Source organism: Cydia strobilella, chromosome 15, assembly GCF_947568885.1.
Source record: "Cydia strobilella chromosome 15, ilCydStro3.1, whole genome shotgun sequence".
NCBI classification, from domain to species: domain Eukaryota; kingdom Metazoa; phylum Arthropoda; class Insecta; order Lepidoptera; family Tortricidae; genus Cydia; species Cydia strobilella.
In genome coordinates this window covers 1,705,279-1,725,663 of record NC_086055.1, presented here as the reverse complement: position 1 = coordinate 1,725,663, position 20,385 = coordinate 1,705,279, and the positions used below count along the sequence as shown (strand labels likewise).

General features: G+C 34.4%; 1 protein-coding gene across 2 annotated transcripts in view; it reads left to right on the top strand.

Annotated features, from left to right (window-relative positions):
• Positions 1–19,874, top strand: part of LOC134747775 (connectin-like) — a 50,789-nt gene extending 30,915 nt beyond the window's left edge. Inside the window, exons 2-3 of one of the 2 annotated variants that reach the window (XM_063682417.1) lie at positions 15,225–16,286; positions 19,363–19,874. In XM_063682417.1, the coding sequence (XP_063538487.1) occupies positions 15,245–16,286; positions 19,363–19,796 (1,476 nt within the window). In that variant the 5' untranslated portion in view covers positions 15,225–15,244 and the 3' untranslated portion in view covers positions 19,797–19,874. Of the gene's footprint in view, positions 1–15,218; positions 16,287–19,362 lie in introns of both variants that reach the window. The other variant, XM_063682416.1, reaches the window with a different exon arrangement.
• Positions 19,875–20,385: the final 511 nt, after the last annotated feature.

Here is a 20,385-nt window from a genome sequence, read left to right as displayed (position 1 = left end):
GGGAGCCCGGGGTCCGCTTGGCAACTAATCCCATGGCGTAGGGACTAGATTTTACTACAAGCGACTGCCAGTGCCATATGACCTTTCAAACCAGAGGGTAAACTAGATTGGGGTTAGTCCGGTTTCCCCACGATGTTTTCACCGAAACGCGACTGGTAAATATCAAATGATATTTCGTACACAACTTCCGAAACACTCATTGGTACGAGGCGGGGTTTGAACCCGCGACCTCCGGATTGCAAGTCGCACGCTCTTACCGTTAGGCCACCAGCGCTTAGAAGCAAATAGTTATTTAAATAAAATATTATTAGGTGGATACATTTAAAAATAAAGTTGTTGTAATTATCTGTTATTAGTGGTAACAACTTCGTGGAAACAGGTGGGAATTGCCCGGCGTGCAAGAAATAATGTATGAAATATTTTTATACGTATGTCACTAAAAATAATATTCTTTGTTGCTACTGTACTGATATTGCCTATTTCAGATAAAATATTTAACTCCTTATTGATTTCCAATCAGCAGTGGAATATATAAATTAAAAAAATATCTTTATTGAAGAACTTCCAAAATTCCATAAAATATAGAAGAAGCTCTCAGTACATTTTGACTTCCAAAAATGTTTTGGTACTTTGAATATTACTCCGATAGGTACTCCATGTCCCGCTATTAAAAAAAGTTGTGATTGGCCAATAAAAGTTTTGATTGGGTAAAATAAAAATCTATATGTCAAACCTTTTGCGCGGTATTCTCGTAAGGGTGGGTTACATTTGGCCTGGGTGCCTAGCCAAGGTGACATCGCTTGCGCTTGAGATTAATTCAGTGTGGGATATATTATTAAATTGACATTATGCCAAATTGTTATCTGGTTGGTTTCAGCCAGGTTTCAGCTAACTATCCGCGTTTTATATCTTTTATTAGACCCTTACGTGTGGTTTTCACGCGGGCCAAAGTTACCCTCTGTCGCCTTTACAGTACAATATTTTGTAGGGTTAATGTCTTTAATTTTAAATTTTTATCAATGTTATTTTATATTTTTAATTTTTATTTTATATTTTTGTAATGTGCTAAAATATGGGTTTTTAAGACCTGAAATAAATGTTATTTTTTATTTGACTTGACGCTGTCAACATGCGCGCAGTACAGTTGAGGTCATTTTTAGGGTTCCGTACCCAAAGGGTAAAAACGGGACCCTATTACTAAAACTCCTCTGTCCGTCTGTCTGTCACCAGGCTGTATCTCATGAACCGTGGTAGCTAGACAGTTGAAATCTTCACAGATGATGTATTTCTACTGCCGCTATAACAACAAATACGAAAAACAGAATAAAATAAATATTTTAGTGGGGCTCCCATACAACAAACGTGATTTTTTTGCCGTTTTTGCGTAATAGTACGGAACCCTTCGTCCGACTCGCACTTGGCCGGTTTTTAATGCTCATATGACACTTGTATTGTATAGGTGTAAATTAAAAAAAATATATCTATAATTCATTAATAGGGAACATAAAAAACACATAAAAACAGTAAATATTTTTTATGTTATAGAAAATCTAACATTAATTCAAAGTGAAGTACTTATTCATTAAATTTAAATTTATAGTCTTAAGCATTTCAAACAGTAAAGCATTAAAACCTTACCTTGCTGAAATATTATACCTACGCCTGTAAGAAAACGCTAACTTACATAATCCTTACATTATTCATCATTTTTGTAATTTTATTCATTTATGCGACAGACACACGCCACATATGCTGTTTTTTAAGAAAAATAAAACAACTTCGTGATGCACACTTGATGATTTCTTCTTTTCTTGCTGTTGTTGTCTGTACATGTTCGTACTTGTGTTGTGATCGTTACGAATAAATATCCTTTATCTTTTTATCTTAACTTATGGGCCTTACTCCTACAAGTAAATAATAAATATGTTTTTCGAATTTTCATTGTTTATCATCAATATTGATGATTACTTTTCAGATGATAAATAGAAAAAAAAATTTTTTTTTGCATACAATGTGGTCACCCTACTCATTTATTAAGTGACCATAATTACTTAGTAATAAGATTAATTTCTTATTACTAAGTAATTATGGTCACCCGCTGTATGGAAAGCGGCAAGACGTCACATTGAGTAGGGTGACCACATTGTATGAAAAAAATTTTTTTTTATTTTTTTTTCTAATTATCATCTGAAAAGTAATCATTAATATTGGTGATAAACAATAGTTAACATTAGGCTCATCCTTGAATTCTGTATGATGTTTTGTTCTCCTGCTCCACGACCCCGAAATCACCCTGTATACATGGGGCTTCATATTACATGGTAACTATTACTTCATCTATACGGAACATTTCGAAATATATGAAACTACTTCGTGAATTTTCAGAGAAACACGAATGTCGATTTTAAGGTTTCGCCACTGGTTATTAATACTAGCTCGTACGGGAATGTTACTGAGTATTTGGTGGGTTTCTTGTTACGGGCATAATTTAATTGTAAGCTTCTAATACGGAACATTTCGAAATATATGAAACTACCACGTGAATTTTCAGAGAAACACGAATGTCGATTTTAAGGTTTCGCCACTGGTTATTAATACTAGCTCGTACGGGAATGTTACTGAGTATTTGGTGGGTTTCTTGTTACGGGTATAATTTAATTGTAAGCTTCTAATACGGAACATTTCGAAATATACGAAACTACCACGTGAATTTTCAGAGAAACACGAATGTCTTTTTTAAGGTTTCGCCACTGGTTATTAATACTAGCTCGTACGGGAATGTTACTGAGTATTTGGTGGGTTTCTTGTTACGGGCATAATTTAATTGTAAGCTTCTAATGTGATTTATTGTTATAAGTGAAGACAATTAAAGCTAAGCGGTGAGACACAGCTTTCTAACTGAAGGTATGTATGTATGTATGTATGTATGTATGTATGTATGTATGTATGTATGTATGTAAACACTTTATTGTACATAAGACAGATTACAAACACAATAAAAGAACATAAATATATACAATGTACAAAGGCGGACTTATCCCTATAAGGGATCTCTTCCAGTCAACCTTTGAGCAATTGAGAATGAAACAATAAACAGACAAACGAACACTATGAACAGAAAGTAAATTATGGTTCAATTATTACAAACGTAAATAATTAAAACCTGTAATCTAGAATATAAAATAAACTTATATATATATGTATATATATATATATATATATACAATACATATCCATATAAACACAAATATATACCTATAAATATACATATATACATATATATATATATATATATATATATTATCACAACTAAATAAATAATCTTAGTACTCAACTAAGTACAACACAAGTCATCAGAAAGCCACAACTTATGTAATTTTCCCTTGAGTCTGTAGTCTTGAGTGAGTAAGGTCGCGGGTTCAGTGATCAAACACTCATATTTGTGAGTTTCTGCAGTTTCGTGTGTATGTGTGTCGATCCGTATTATGTATGTACCTTTAAATAATATGTTACTGTATTGCACATAAACAAGGTTATACACAAAAGACAAAACAAAGTAAAATCAGTCTGATTCAAACTTTAAGATACGTCAAAAATTTGCCAAAGATAAGACATGGATCGGATATGTTAGTGTCAAAAGTGATGTTTCTTCAAACACAAAAACGTCACTTTTTCCACTGGCATATCCGATCCATATCGTATATTTAGCAAAATTTTAACGTATATTAAAGTTCGAATCAGGCCTTTATTGTAATATTGAATCAAGCGTCTACAGAATACTGCTACAAGCTACGGCGTAGCGCTACGAGCGTGTTGTAGTCGAAAGCATATTCGGATTTTAACATTGCCAATGAACGATTTGGTTTGATTGCACTTTTTTTTTTATGAAATAGGAAGCAAACAAGCAGACGGATCACCTGATGGTAAGCGATTACCTCCGCCCATGGACACCCGCAACACCAGACAAACATCATGCTATTGTCTTTATGTATAAAAATGAAACATTTATTCTGGCGAAATAAACCCTATTTTTACATTTAAGTAATTATTCTGACAAACTGTAAGACAGTTTGACATATTTATTTCCTAAATTTCCTAAATTTCAAAACGACTTAGTCTGATAATCCCCCTTGCCGTTACTTAATAAGTCGCCCGAAACACAGGGAATCCTAGTTCAGGCACATATAAACCATTAATATTTTTTAAGTCTTTGTTTTATAACTATGTAACCATGCAATACGTGTTTTAAATAAATTATGTGTTTATGTTTAAAATTGTTTCCTTCATAAAATGGCCAAATGATATAATGACATTTTCAAAGTCTCAAAATATTAATAAAAGTATGTTTCATCAAATGCCGATATTTTTATCGCCCGCTCGCTTGCCGTTAAAACAAATAGCTCATTGGAAGTATTTATATTTACAAATAAAAAATATTTCTTAAAATAATTTGATTTATTCCCTAGTTGGATAGATGGCAGCACCATCTCTCTCGCTATATAGATATCAAGTAAAGGATTCGTATGGGAGACCTTGAACATATTTATTTGCTGTACGTATATACTTTTATTTAGATAACATTACACGTGTAGGGGAGACCAGGACAAAACGGGATATCAAAGGAAAAATATTCATATTAAGGAAAATTCAACTGATTAATGAAATAACTTTTACATATATTTTATTTTTATATATTTTAATGTCCCAATGTAATGTGATATGATCCTAAGTTGGTCGAAATAAATGATTTTATTATTATTTATTATTATATATAGCAACATCAGTAACTTTTACATAATCAACTTGTGTTACTATCTAAATCACTTAAAATAGACTAGAATAGAATATAGTTTATTTGCGTTAATTATGGTAGTTAGCAGATATTACTCAGTTTTTTCTAGGTCGCGACATAATCAGCTGAATAAAGGCATGCTAATATTACGGCCTTAAACACTAATTATCAACCTTATAAATCATACCATTAAACTATCGATCAAGAATTGCATACATTAAATTTGGAATGTTCTCATAAAATAATATCTATTTTAAATAACACTAAATGGAGCAATGTCAAGGGTAAAATATAAAAATTAATAAAATACATTCACTCAATTGTCAGCATGCACAAAACAAAATAAAGATAAATTAATTCAACATGCATTTAGGTAACCTATTTACATAAATGTTAATATATTTTCCTTTTTTATTGTGGGACGTACCACATTATTACAATCTATATAAATTGTATATACAGATGTCAAACACAATAAAAAATCAACGATGATCAGATCAACTCCGGTCAACGTGGGACACGAACCCACATCCTTGGATTGCCGGTCCAATGCGTTACCAATTGCGCGTCCCACGTTGACCAGTTGATCTAATCATCGTTGATTTTTTCATTGTGATTGGCATCTGTATATACAATTTATATAAACCTTTTTTTTTATACTACGTCGGTGGAAAACAAGCATACGGCCCGCCTGCAACTTCAGAGGAGTTACATGCGCGTTGCCGACCCTAACACTCCTCTCCCTCGTTGAGCTCTGGCAACCTTACTCGCCGGCAGGAACACAACACTATGAGTAGGGTCTAGTGTTATTTGGCTGCGGTTTTCTGTAAGGTGGAGGTACTTCCCCAGTTGGGCTCTGCTCTAGATCTGGAATGACATCCGCTGTCCTGTGCCCTACCACACAAAGCGAGATGTCATTCGCAGTGCCCATACCTCTCTTTTGGACATAGTTTAAGGACATACCCGGGTCCGGACGTAGTTTATGGACATACCCGGGTCCAACACATTTACATTATTTATATACATAAATAAAAGTAAGAATGATCAAAATATATTATAAGCTATTAATAAATAATGAAGCGCTATCGATTGTCAACTTAATAACCAGTATTTAACGCAAGACGTCATATAAAGGTTGGCGCACACTTAACAAGGCCACCTCCATCCGAGCCCTTCAATAATGTTAGATACAAAATTTACCTCTCAACTTCGTGATGTGTCGCCAGAAAATAAACATTCAGCTCAGCTGGTGGTAAGCGGTCAACATAGGTCATGCTCCCAGGGGTACCTATTACAGGGATGATGACACATGTTGAATTTTATAATAAAATCGAGATAGCAAATGAGCAATTTATCACAATAATTTTGATATTAAAATAATATATTGAAATAATACAGGAGTTGAAAGTCAAAATTTAAGTAATTTTTTAACATCCAAAAAGGAAAAAATAACCTTACTTTTTTCCTAATACATTAATTTTATACTAAGACCCATAGTTTTTATTGACTAAAACTAATAATTTAAATTTACAATATTAGTAAACTTTTACATTAGTTTTAACTTGTTAATAGGGGGCGGGCGTAAAGCCAGAAAATTAGAAAGGGACAAAAGATATGGCTATGTATATCTGTGTACAAATATTATATACATTACGAAAAAAAATATTAGAAAAAAGTTAATCATTCCTTTTCAGAAGAATAAAATGTAGTCAAAATAGACTAAAGATTTTCATGAATTATGTAAAACTGAAAAGCATTTTGTGCTAAAATTTGGTAAGTAATGTTACAGTACCGCCTCTTTTTAGTCTAAAAATATTCCGTCTAAAAGCGGCTTGGAGCAAAACGAGCGTTCTAGAATTAGATCATGAACCCATTCTACGTGAAAAAGGTAAATTGCAGCTTAAAGTCAGGTATTTCTAGTTAAGGTTTGTAAAATTTTACAAAATCACCGAGAAGAATAACACTTTGCTTACCTATCACGAGCAGTTGTCAATTTTTTTCAAATATTCCCTATTTTTGTATTCAGAAAAAAAGGTAGGCCACAGGAGGTTTTTAGAAAAAATGTAGCATTTCCTTCTCTTTTTGTAAAACTAATAACATTTGAGTTGTTTCGACTCAGAATCATGACTCATGAGAGCTATTGATTAAAAGATAGGAAAAAAAATTATTCCCCATTATTCCTAGATAGTCCTTGTGAGCCATCATAAGAATAACCCAAAATTTAATAGTTTTTCCAAAAAAAAGTAAACGGTTGGTTTCTACCCTTTTTTATGAAAATGCCCATGTGTAAGCTTATTTAAATTTGATAAGTACTCGCTTCGTCACCTAACACTACTACTAAAATATTTCATTTGAATAATGAACAATTTGGGCATTGTCAAGCAAATATTCTAATTTATTTTAATCTGTCCGATATGACCTTCAAAGTCTTCAAACCTTCAAAAAAAGAGCGTACTCCTATCTGAAACGCGGCAACCGGCCGCCAGCAATGCACCTACAACCTGTCTGCTCGTTTGCCTGCTATATCATAAAAAACACATGCTTCGTGTTATCCATTAGGCATTAGATAAAGGCAGTAGACGCGAATAAGCAAAATGTAGCGAGTAAGCGCGAATGCCAACAAAGAAAAGATATCCGAAACACCACTATGGCAAAATCACTCTACAAATTGTGTTCAAGACCAAAAACGAGTCTATACAAAAAGGGACAGTAGGAAATACGAAACAACGGGTAAAGAGATGCCGTTGTGACTGCATCATACGTCGGAAATGGTCGTTTAAATCTGGGAACTGGAACGAGTACAGTAGACCGAGAGGCGACTGCTTCTTGATTTTAACATAGAAACTTAAAAGGAACATTTTGTTCCAAAGAACCATAATCTCGATTTTGGAGGTAACAAATCTTACAAAATATTTAAAACCCTTAAATTTAGCTGACAATAAAATCCCGTCAAATCTCTAAAAATGTGAAATTCTAATAACTAGACTACTCCTATATTCTGTTTTTTTATTCCGTAGACTAAAATGAAATTCCATGTGGTACTAAGAAATGTCATGTCTTACACATGAAACGTCATTTTAGTATACGGAATAAAAAAACAGACCTTAGTATAAATGAAGGGTTAGTGTTGCGGTTTTATTTCCAAATGGTCGATACAATTTATTTGCGTAACTTTTTTTAAAATCTGGTTTACTATAAAAATCTTCTCTAGTGAATCATTGAATGTAGATAGTAAGGACAAAAAATGTACGTATTTTTACAGTTTTAATTTGCCCTTGTCTCATTTTTATCGCTCTCCTATAAATTATGTTAAATTGGGTATCGTGACCTAAATAATACATTGAAACCATTTAATTACATCAATTATAGCTGATTATTGACTGCATAATGAATAATTGATGACGCCCTGCTCTATAATTAAGGCTGGTTACAATAATTGTTTATAAGTTGAATAGAGAAGCATGGCGGGAAAGTATTCGACTGAAAAGAAGACAATAATTGTTAGTATAATAATTATAATGAGATTCATGACTGGAATGTGATTTTACCTACCTACCTTGTATGTTATTAGAGTTTTTTATTAATTTCCACCTGGAGTGTGGAGTGTATTCCAAAAAGTAGGTAATATCAATGTCCAAAATATAGATAGAAAATCTTTTGGTTATTGGTTCCCTCTAAATTGCTAACAATGAAAGTTCTCATTTTATACAGGGTGAAACTAAATCGTTAAATAAATGTATAATTATTAAGAGGTAGATAAACTATTCTTCTTAATCCTCTCTGCATTTTAAGTCCTATTTTGACTGATTAATCGTATCTTCAGGTGTTTAGAAAAGGCCTATTCAATTTATTTTTTTCAAAAAAATACAATTGTAAAAGGATGTTATTTTCATTTTATTTTAAGTATGTCGTATCTCACTTAAACTCACTATTTAGAACGAAACGCACTGCAAGTATTTTCAAAACGAGATTGTTAGTCTATCCGCGATCAGTAGGTACCCATACAAAAATCAAATTTGCCTCCGGATCTCGGACTTGGTAGAACTAGAACGAATACAAAATACGGCGCCCCAGTTACATAGGCAGACCAACTTCGCAGCTATTCAACCTTGTTGCTATATAACGTTATCAGAAAACCTTAAACGCTTACTTTTGCGGTGAATTTAATAGTATATTATACAGCAAGGGCATAAAGTAACCAATTTTATCCGTGCGCTCGGGCCGTGAGGTCGAGAATAAAATTGGCATTTATGTCCTAGTTATATATTCTGCTTTTCACTTACATTGCGAGGAAAATATACAGTAATATCAAATATTTAAGGTTTTTATTTTTTACTTTTTTAGTTTTTTTAGTTTTTACTTTTTTTAGTTTTTTAGTGAGTTTTATTTTATTTTTATTCTATTTATTTTTTACCGTATTTCTTTTTATGTTTTATTGTATTGTATGTAATGGGTCTATTGCCTGAATAAAGAAACATTCATTCATTCATTCATTCATTCATTTACTAAAGAGATGAGTACTCACTACCAGGCCCGCGCACGGCCGCCACTGCAGCAGCTCTGCAGTGGTAGTTTGTATGGCAGGTTTTGGACTTTTATGGCTAACTCAATAAGGATAGTAATAGATGTTGTTATACTTGTTATATCGCCTAAATAAAATTGAAAGTTTTCTTTGTATGTATGCTGCACATACATACATACGTCTCTTTTCCGGAAATAATTTCATTTCAAACCTGGGAACAATCTGATTTTTTCCATAGTTTTTAGTGATAAAATGACAAACCTAATAAGTCTAAGTTTTACTTCCCTGTTCAATTAGTTAGCGATACAGGTAGCTTATCTCAACTGGTTGCTTGGATTTAACGGTCAGAGAGCAATTGCATCATTTGCGCCCGCATGCTAGTTAAAGGATGCACAATCCAGCGGGTTAATTATCTGCACCAAGTTAGGAGCACTAGATGAGACAGTTGTTTTTCAAACACTTTGTAGCTGTTCGTGCTTAGCGATTATTATTTGGTGTTCACATTAGTGCCCATATTTTATTTCCCAACCAACAAACTGTCTTGCAATTTGGCAGAATAAATCAATGTAAAAATAGGGTTTATTTCGCCAGAATAAATGTTTTTTTTAAATATATGTAATAAAATATTTAAAAAAAATATTGCCACTACCAGAAAAAATTAAAGATATAAATTTTACAAGAGACAAAACAAAATACACAATACACTTAATTTCACAAAAACACTATATTACATCATATTGATGTTAGGTACAATGCAAGTTTGAATTAGCCTCATATTGTTTTAAAATAGGCAATTTCCAAAATAAAATTCTCAATTGGTGACCAACTGTGTTCGTTATGCTTTCAAATGTCCCGGGCACTAGTCACCTATTCAGCACGAATTATAAAATAAAATAACACAGTTTTTACTCATTCTGTAAAACGAAAACTTGTTTGGCGTCAAACAACATTTTTTCCCTCTTCATTAGCGTCAAAAAAAATTTGTTCTTATTTTCGAGATAGCGTGCGAAATCAAAAGAGTTCACAGTCCAGAGCGAAAACACACATTTTATTTCCGTAGCGTATCCAGTGAGAAAGTGTCGTTACTTTTATTCCGTGTTAATTATCAAAGCGCCCATAAATTCCGCCCTCCGTGTGTCCCGTTACTCATAAACCCGTGTGAACGCACACAAAGACTTACATAGAATACAAATTGACGCTACTTACGCCGTTTTAAGTTTTGTGTGTATTTACAGTGTTACACAGAAGGAAGTATCTTTAAAGCGATTTATTGTTACATAGGTCATTTTGAATTGTTTGGACGTTATAAATAAGGGTCATTGACCTAAGTTTTATTATTATGTATGCAAATGGTAAAGCGCGAGTAATTTCCTTTGTTTGAGGGTTTTTGAGCAAATTTCGTGTTTTGTGGCAATGTTATGGCAATTAATGAATTATTATGTTCATTGTAACAATAGGCTCTGATTGTTTTTAACTGCAAATACACAAATATGAGTTCTTATTATTTAGCATTCAATATTGAAAATTTTGAAATGAGCCCGAATTACATCCATTGTGTGATTATCCGGAAATGAAACATGAAATGTGATTTTGAAGTAAATCAGCCGGCCAAGGTGACAATCGCTATCTCTTCGACAAAGAAACGCTTTGTGCCTCTCTTTCACTCTTCCATATTAGTGCGACAGTGACAGTTGCGTTTCGATCGCTACGGAGCGTAAGCGATTGGCATGTTAGCTACGCGGCCAGGAGTATGTAACGCTGCATAACGCGAAGCGGCGCGGCGCAATACAATTAAATGCACCATTTGGTCGATTCTAATTTAAGAATTTGTTATGGTTTTGACACGATCTTGGTGTTTGGCGCGCATCGCACGCGCGAATTTTAAGGTCTCCCCAGATATATCGACGCGGAATCGGCAACACCCGATAGAAAAAAGCTTTATGTCTGCTCAATAATAGCGAAAAAGCCGTCGACGCTTTGGCAGGCGTCGGCCGATGCGAGCCGAGCCGAACGACTTTTTCGCTCTTGTTGCGCAGACATAAAGCTTTTTCTATCAGCTTTTGCCGATTCTGCGTCGATATATCTGGGGAGACCCTTACTTTATTTCACATCCACCAATTAGCGTGAGCGATGTTCAAGGCCGTATCAAAATAAGATTAAAACCGTATCACGTTGTTTAATCTGAATCGGCGAGGAATATGTGTAGGAAGAAGATACAGTCATGATTTTTCACATAAGCAGATAAGACAGGAACATGAAAAAATTACAGCCTAGGCCAAAAGTTATATATATATATATATTATGCTTTCTTTGCGAATTGCGAAGACAATGTCTTACCTAAAAGTTTTGTTCTTGGTGATACATTGAAATTGGTCTCCCAAAAATTAGGTGACAAAACATAGCAATAGAAAAATTCACATATCTTAGATAATCATTAAGTAATTAGTTATTTGAAAAATCCAAATTGCCTTTACAATACATGATATGCTTAAAAAATTAAGTGCGTTAAAGTTATTCCAGTTATTCCAAAGAATCAATGCTGATAAACATTTTTCTCCTCACAAGCATTTGAATCCTTTCAAAATTTAAAATAATAACGTAGCATTTTTTTATTTTATTTGTGTATCTAAGTACCTACTTTTGTGCATATTCAAGAGGTATAAGTATTTCTATTCACGATATAAAAATCTCTCTGTACTTTTACTGAATGGAAAGACGAAAATACAGTCCAAATGGAAAATTCAAAGCGTTTGGTCGTTCTGGACAAAAAGACGATTCCTATCAAACTGTATTGATTTTTAGATTCGTCTGGAGTTCGAGAAAAAAAATATACAGTTTTTGCCAGTGCAGTGTACACGGCGCGGCGAAATTTATACAATACAAATCTTCTTTATTGCTCACCAATATAAAAAGGACATGACATACAAATTTATTTATTTATTTATCGTATGGCAATTATATTTTACACTGTTCATTTATTAGCTAGCTTATAATCTAAATCTACATTTGTCCAAGTAGGTGATGGCTGCACTCGTTACGGTTTTAAAATCTTCCACTGGGCCATCGTACTTTGTCAGTGGGCACTCCAAGACGATATGCCGAACAGTTTTGGCGATATGCCGAACAGGCGAAATTGACAATGTGAAACTTGAATTGGATCTTCGGCAATTTTTTTTTTAAGTTTCTTTTTTAGAACTGTAATTTTGCTAATATGGAATTTATATGAAACATTACACAATCACGTCACGGTCATCCCACCTACTTTTTATATTTTTATCCGATTTATTAAATAAAACCTGTGTTTAAAAATAACTGCTATCTATGTTTTTCTAATAATTATCTTGGTGCTTTATTTCATGCATTGTGTGAATTAATTTATTTTTAATACAGTCAAATACTCTATTGATGTTATGTCAGGAACGACATATTTTTTAACCCCCTTTTGCCTTTTCGTTCCTTGGACAGTCGCACCTTATTTTCAAACACTTATAGTCGCTAAGGAGTCCACATACCGTAGTATTGTATGGTATATAATGAGAATGATTGAGATTTGATGTTTATGCATAGATATTTCTTAAATTAGGAAACAGTTTATTATTGGGGAATTATTGCAAAAATTAATTAAATTCAAAAAATTGCTTCGTTTTAACGTTTTTTTTTGGCACTCATATTCTATGCTAACTTTCATAACTCTTTGTACCTTGTTTCCTGAACTATTCTTATCTTAAACAATTGTCATATTAAAATAAAATAAAAAGATCACAATTCATGCTTGCGATCGCGATGCACCTGACTGACAGGCGAAATTACGAATGAATGTGAAAAACTAAAGGTGAAAAACAAGTACAATGGCATTGTTAACAAATTAGTGTTCAAAAAACCGGCCAAGTGCGAGTCGGACTCGCGCACCGAGGGTTCCGTACTTTTTAGTATTTGTTGTTGTAGCGGCAACAGAAATACATCATCTGTGAAAATTTCAACTGTCTAGCTATCACGGTTCATGAGATACAGCCTGGTGACAGACGGACAGACGGACAGCGGAGTCTTAGTAATAGGGTCCCGTTTTTACCCTTTGGGTACGGAACCCTAAAAAGAAGGCCACTGGGTCATGTAGACCCATTAGCGACTATTAAAGTGTTAACCAAAATCATTTGGAAATTTGACTATGCTGATTTGTTACATTCAGCCAAGATCCCCACGATTGCCAAAAATTACCGATTGCTATGATGTAATTTAGCATACTGCGAAGAATTATTTAAGGTTGAGCTTTAAAATTGGTGCAAAAATGAGCAGATGTATTTTTGTAAAGATACTTATTATTTTTATCCTGTGTCATAGGTAGGTTAGTTATTTACAGTTACAGCCATGTCATAAAACTGATAAATAAAATCAGTACATTGTCTCCACTAAAAAAATAGTTTTTTTTTTCAATCGAGAAATGACAGTTGTCTAGTTGGAGCTTAATAAAGCGCTTATTGAGCTTAATTGGACGAGCGACAGGATGCTGGCGTGACAAAAGCGTTAATTAATGCACTTTTAAGCTTTAATTTCGGGTTAACAACTTTATAGGCTCTGTGTGGTGAAAGTTTGTAAATGACGGAGCGAATTAAAATTAAATTTTGGCTTTCCATCCGATAAGGGTCGTTATGCCCCTTAAGCATAAGGACCCCTCTCTAATGGAAAGCCACATTCTACTTGGACACTACTCGCGTTTGGAGGGTATGGTTTCATGGCGAGATAAAGAATATATGTCATTATTATTTATCTCCACGGGACTTAATCGCGTAAAATAGTTTTAAAATGTACCTCCGACGTTTCGAGGACGGCGTTGTCCCCGTGGTCTCAGAGAAAACTGGCTAAAGTTGACATCAACATCTTCTAGGCGCGCGAGTTTTTCGAACTACCCGCACTTGGTCTTGTTTATTAACTTGAACGTTTTGCGCACTAGGGATGCTACCGGGTCGACACACAACACAACGAAACGTCGGAGGTACATTTTAAAACTATTTTACGCGATTAAGTCCCGTGGAGATAAATAATAATGAGTAAAAATCGTGAAAGTTTAAATCGGTGTTAAGAATATATGTATAATATATTGATAAGGTAAACCTTTTCTGCTTAAAGTTATAGAATGACACCAACACAAAATTAACGTTTGAATTTAATGTAGTTAAGTGCATGGGTATATTATAACTACTAAGCGAATTATTGCAGCCTACTTAATCATATATATGTATGCAATTATGTTTAAAAAGAAAGACTGCTAAATAAATTCTTATTGTCTACTTAGATTTATGTATGCATGTACCTATTCAAAAGTACTCGTACTTAATAAATTAAAAACAGTAAACAACTTTAAGCAATAAGTACATTTGTTAGACATAAATCCATAAACTTACATTAAAATACTGCTTACTTGAAAAACCTTTTCCTACTAATTTAAATTATTTTGTTTAGAAACGGAGTTATCGTTATTTCACTTCTATATGGAACAACAACTGCTATTGTTAGCTGAACAATAGTTAAAATACTTATCGCACAAGTCCTCAATCGGTGATTCAAAAGTTTCGTAGAAAAGCACTGTCGGAGTTTACACTTCACAGTCAGCTTTAAGTCGTTCCAAGGTACAAACTTGGAGGCGCCACGTCATTTTAAAATTCTCCGCCCGAATACGGACTCCTAACTTAACTACCACGTAATGCGACTCGCTTTACTATTTCTTTGTTCCGCAAACAAAATTGAACTTCGCGCCTTTTTCGCAAAAGTGTCAATGGAGTCGCAGTTGGTACCTTAACGTCCGACTCCGATACAACCTTATCAGCAACTTCGCTAATGCGCGACACAAAGCGAAAGATAAGAAAAGAACAAAGGTAACTCTCACTAAATGCCTTCTCTTTGTTTCAGATAAAGATTGCCCGATGTGAAAGAAGATGGACCTTAAATATCTAATCCTAATGATTGCCTTCGCGACAATTGAAATCAACGTAACTGAGAGCCGGCAAAATGACAAGCGGCGATGGAAATCGGATAAAAGCGTTTATTCACAATACGTCAATATTTGCGACATTCAAGACCGGGGCTCCAAGGTACATTGCTATTGTGAGAGCACGAAGTTAAAGACGGCTACGAAAGCGGATTGCTGGGTTTTTAATGGCGGAATCGCCGAAGATGACCCATTTTGGTCGAACTTTTATTCTCAACCTAAAATAGAAAGACTCACGTTTAATGTGAGAGCAGACGGCGGGCTCACCTATATACCTGCAAAAGTCATAATTAGACTAGAAAAGCTGCAGTATTTCAACATCCACTATGCGAACATATCATATGTACCACCTTTCGCGTTTACTAACTCGTCAACATTAAGAGAGATATCGTTGCCGAAAAACAAAATAACGAAACTCGAGAGAATGTCTTTCGCACATTTGATATTGTTGGCCAATGTAAGTTTGATGGAGAATCAGATTTCAGAGTTGGAACGGGACGTATTCTACATGCTACCGAACTTACAGCGGCTGTACTTATCAAAGAACACTATAAGTGTTCTTCATGAAGGCTGCTTCAAGCATCTCAACAATTTGGTGAAATTGGAGCTCGACAGTAATTTGCTGACTGTAGTAATCAGGGAGAACTTCCAAGGTCTATCCAACTTGATTACTCTCGACATGAGGAACAACAAATTGACGATGATAGGCGACTTGGCATTTTCCGAACTTTGGGCCCTCCAGGAACTTTACCTGGACGGGAACGAAATAGAATTTATATCGGAGAGGGGTTTTGGTGGATTGGCGCAACTGAGGAAACTTTATTTGGCTGATAATAAGTTGGGAACATTAGACGCCGGCGCTTTGGACGATTTTCAGAAGTTGACTGTTTTGGATTTGAGGAATAACAATTTGGAAACTCTTAAACAGGAGACTATGCAAAGTATCCTGGAAAACATGAAGTCGAATTATGCCTTAATCTCTCTTGACGGTAAGTTCTAAATGATAACCCGCTGAATAAATTAGTTTCATTCAATTAATTTAAACGTAATTTTATTATCCTGGGGCTTAAAAGAAGACAGTAAATTAAGTTGAAAACGTTTCAATTTATCGTAAAATAGTAAAATCGTTGGTTTGCCGTATCAATTAAGATTTCTTAATTTGAAAAAATGGTAATAGTAAAATCTCATCTGAATGTTCGACAAAAGTATGGTTTACTTTAAAATAAAATTGCTCAAATTAATCGTTTCGATTGTTTTTTTTTAAATAAATAACTTAAAAAACTTAAGTTTAGTGTCAACATGGTTTATAGCACAATTTTATGCAAAAGTATAGCTGAAATATTTTCCGTATAATATATAAAGTAGAATGCATTGTGGATTTAACACATGACACCAGTTGAGTAAAGAAATAGAAGCGTCTCTTAAAATAACACTGAGATCTTAAAGTTAGATAGGGACGCATTCTTTATACAATAAATATAGTACTTTAAATTCGTAATCCAAGTAGTTGGGTTTTCAAACTACTCGACTACAAACGAAATACATACATATATATATATATACATAATCACGCCTATTTCCCGGAGGGGTAGGCAGAGACCACGGATTTCCACTTGCTACGATCCTAACATACCTCTTTCGCTTCCTTCACTTTTATAACATTCCTCATACACGCTCGCCGGTACAAACGAAATACTCAACTGGAATCGTAAGGACCACCTAATTTTATTTTTAAAATAGAACCAATATCCATTAATATAAATAACACTATCGCTTTTCGCTAAAATATTTAGGATTTGGGTACTAGTAAATTTTTCAGCCAAAGTATCATACAAATTGTTCGAGCCGATATAGAGTATGTTTACTTTGTTGTTCAAATTACTTCAAAGATGTCGCTGTTCCCGACGCAAACTAGATAACAGTAGTATTACTTAGAATCTATATAAGAAACTGTCACATATCGGAATAAATGATTGGTAACGTAGCAACTTGTATCTTTATAAACACCAAAGATAGATATAACTCCGTAATAGATGGATACAGTCTAAGGAAAAAACGTGCCTCGAAAATCACGAAAATTTGATTCTCGATCAGATGGCGCCACTAGTTTTGCCCTACTCTCGTATAGAGGGCGTTGACGGTTTCGTTTGTTATTTATAATTTTAACGCATATCAGTGAAAGAACGGGTCAAAATCATATAAAAATAATTAATGCAAATAAAAAAAATCATTTATCCATATTTAAATACATTTTAACGTATTTTTATAAATCTTCATTTTTAGTTCTAAAGTGTGTCGATAGATGGCAGTGAATTTACAGTGGTTACAAAATTTACTATGACAGTACCGCTTTATCTTATTATATCCTCTGTGTAAACACAAATCATCAGACATAAATAAAAACCACCAGACAACGAGACAGAGAAACACAAAAGCGTTGTTTACCGCATCTACACTAACACGTCTATCACCCATGTACCTCGCCCGCGGATCTGTGAGGTGAGAACTCGAGGTGGCGCTACCTAACTCCTCCTCCTCGTATTATGCGCTGTTTTGCGCTAAAATTCTACGAATAATATAAATAATAACGTTATCAACTATAAAAAACCGGCCAAGTGCAAGTCGAACTCGCCCACCGAGGGTTCCGTACTTTTTAGGAACCGGACTAGGATATGAAACTGCGATTCATTTAATGTTTAGAACTTTAATAAATAAAAAAAAGACGCACGGGCGAATGATAACAAAATGACTTTATTTTGACATAAAAATCAAATTGGCCTCAAGGATAATGCAGGTATAGTCGTGGGTGCAGAATGTATGTAAAATATAATTTAGCTTCTGAAGAACATGCACTATGATAAAGCTGCATTATATATTCAAGCTAATTCTCCCGGGTTTGTATTCGCCTCGGATTGTACGTAAGAGGATTACCAACTAGCTAATTTGAAATTAAACGAATTAAACCAACGGGAATGCAACAAATGCTCAGCAAATTAATTTAGTATTAGGATAGTTTGTGTACGTCGTTGGTAATAGCTTGCGGGATTTAGCGAAAATTTAAATCCCTTAACATTAAAAAGCACGTATAATATAGATAATAATTATGGTCATTTAAAATGTTGGGCGATGAAAGTAACGGATGAAAGAAGAGTGCACGCAGCGGAAATGAGAATGTTGAGATGGATGTGTGGAGTGACGAGAAAGGATCGGATTAAAAATCAGTATATTAGGGGAAGTTTGAAAGTAGCACCAGTAACGGAGAAGATAAGAAGTAGTAGGTTAGCGTGGTATGGGCATGTGATGAGGAGGGATGAATGCCATATAGGCAAAAGAATGTTAGGGATGAATGTTGATGGACGGAGAGCGTATGGTAGACCCAAAAAGCGATGGATGGATTGTGTGAAAGAGGATATGAGAAAGAAAGGAGTGAGTGCTGAGGTGACGAAAGATAGAGGAGAATGGAAGAGAAAAACATGTTGTGCCGACCCCACATAACGTGGGATAAGGGCAGGAAGAAGAAGAAGAATGTGTATAAATTTCATAATCCGTAAACAATTTCAATGTTGAATTACATTTACACAAAATACAATACTAATTTTAAATATAGACTAACTACCTTATCTATAGGGTCAAGGCGAGAACCGTGGCTCGGAAAAAAATAGCCGAGTATAGTGGCTCACTCAACCTAATTCCAACATGAGGGAGGCTATTAGCTTCCCTACTACTACAGCAGAAAGATTCAGTAATCGATCGAGGAATTCGTAGTTCATGCACATCCATGAACTACGAATTCATTTCATTTTATTCAATTGAACGAACAATGGTTATTCTAACACGTAAGGGTGCTACAGTTTAGTGCGATATTTGGGCGGTTGAGTCACTGTTTGCGTTGAGCCACTGTTCCCGCCTTGACCCAACCTAATAAAATTAAAAACCTCTTTAAGTCGATAACCTCTAGAAGACGTAAACTCGTTAACAAGAACTTTTTAGCGTTTTCCTTAAGATTCGTTTTATCGAGGTTCCACTGTATTTTTAAAACATTGTTAAAAGCATTTTTTTCCACAGGCAACAAGCTCACCTGCGACTGTCGTCTCCTCTGGCTTCACCAGCTCAAGAACGAAACCCGGAGCAAACGCGTAAAAGCCTCCCTCGAACGTCTCAGCTGCATCATGGACCTCAAACTCAAAACGGACCTCGGCAAAAAGAAAAACGACATACCGAAAAACCCGACGTCAACACATGACTACGACAATGATGAATTTGACGATGATAAGTACGATGACACCATGCAAGATGACACTGTAGGTAATAAAGTTGAATACAGAAAAAGGTTACTAGAAATATCAAAAGATATGCTACCTTGTCATAATAAATTAAGTTATGAAGCGTCTTATTCACCTCCGACGCAAGACGAAGTGAAATATTATTATTCAGCGTCGAGTAATGTTGTTGTAGCAATGACGGTACATATTACAATCTTAGTTAGTTTAGTATTGTAAATACGGGTAGATCATTTGTAAATAATTAATGTGATTTAGCTATTATAAGAATACATCCAGCGGTTGGTTGATGTTTTTTTGACGACGACAAATTCATTTCAGGTTTTTTTTAATTATAAACTGATCGGCGATTGGCCCTAGTCACACCTGATGGAAAGTGAAGACAGGGCCTAAGATGGAGCTCACCGGTTCAGTAATAGCCACCAAGTACCAATATAAGACTTAGCTAACTTAGCGGTTTCACTTGCGTATTTTTAGTCACTCGCGCGACAAGTTTGGCACTAGGCTCTCTGAAACATGTCGCGCGAGTGACTAAAAATACGTGAGTGAAAACGCTAAGTTAGCTAATTTAATATGTCTCACGATAGATTAAATTCAATATAAGACTGTTATCTTTAAATTATTATTTTAGTTGTTATATTTTTATATTTCGTTAAATTATGCTATTTTGATAATTTTTTGTTACAAAATAGTAGGTAAATAGCATCACCCAGCCCCTCATTTCTGATTTACTAAATATTAGGTACTAAGCTTCATTAAGTCTGTTTGAATTTATAATAGTAACTAAGTTTACAAATTACTCTAGAAT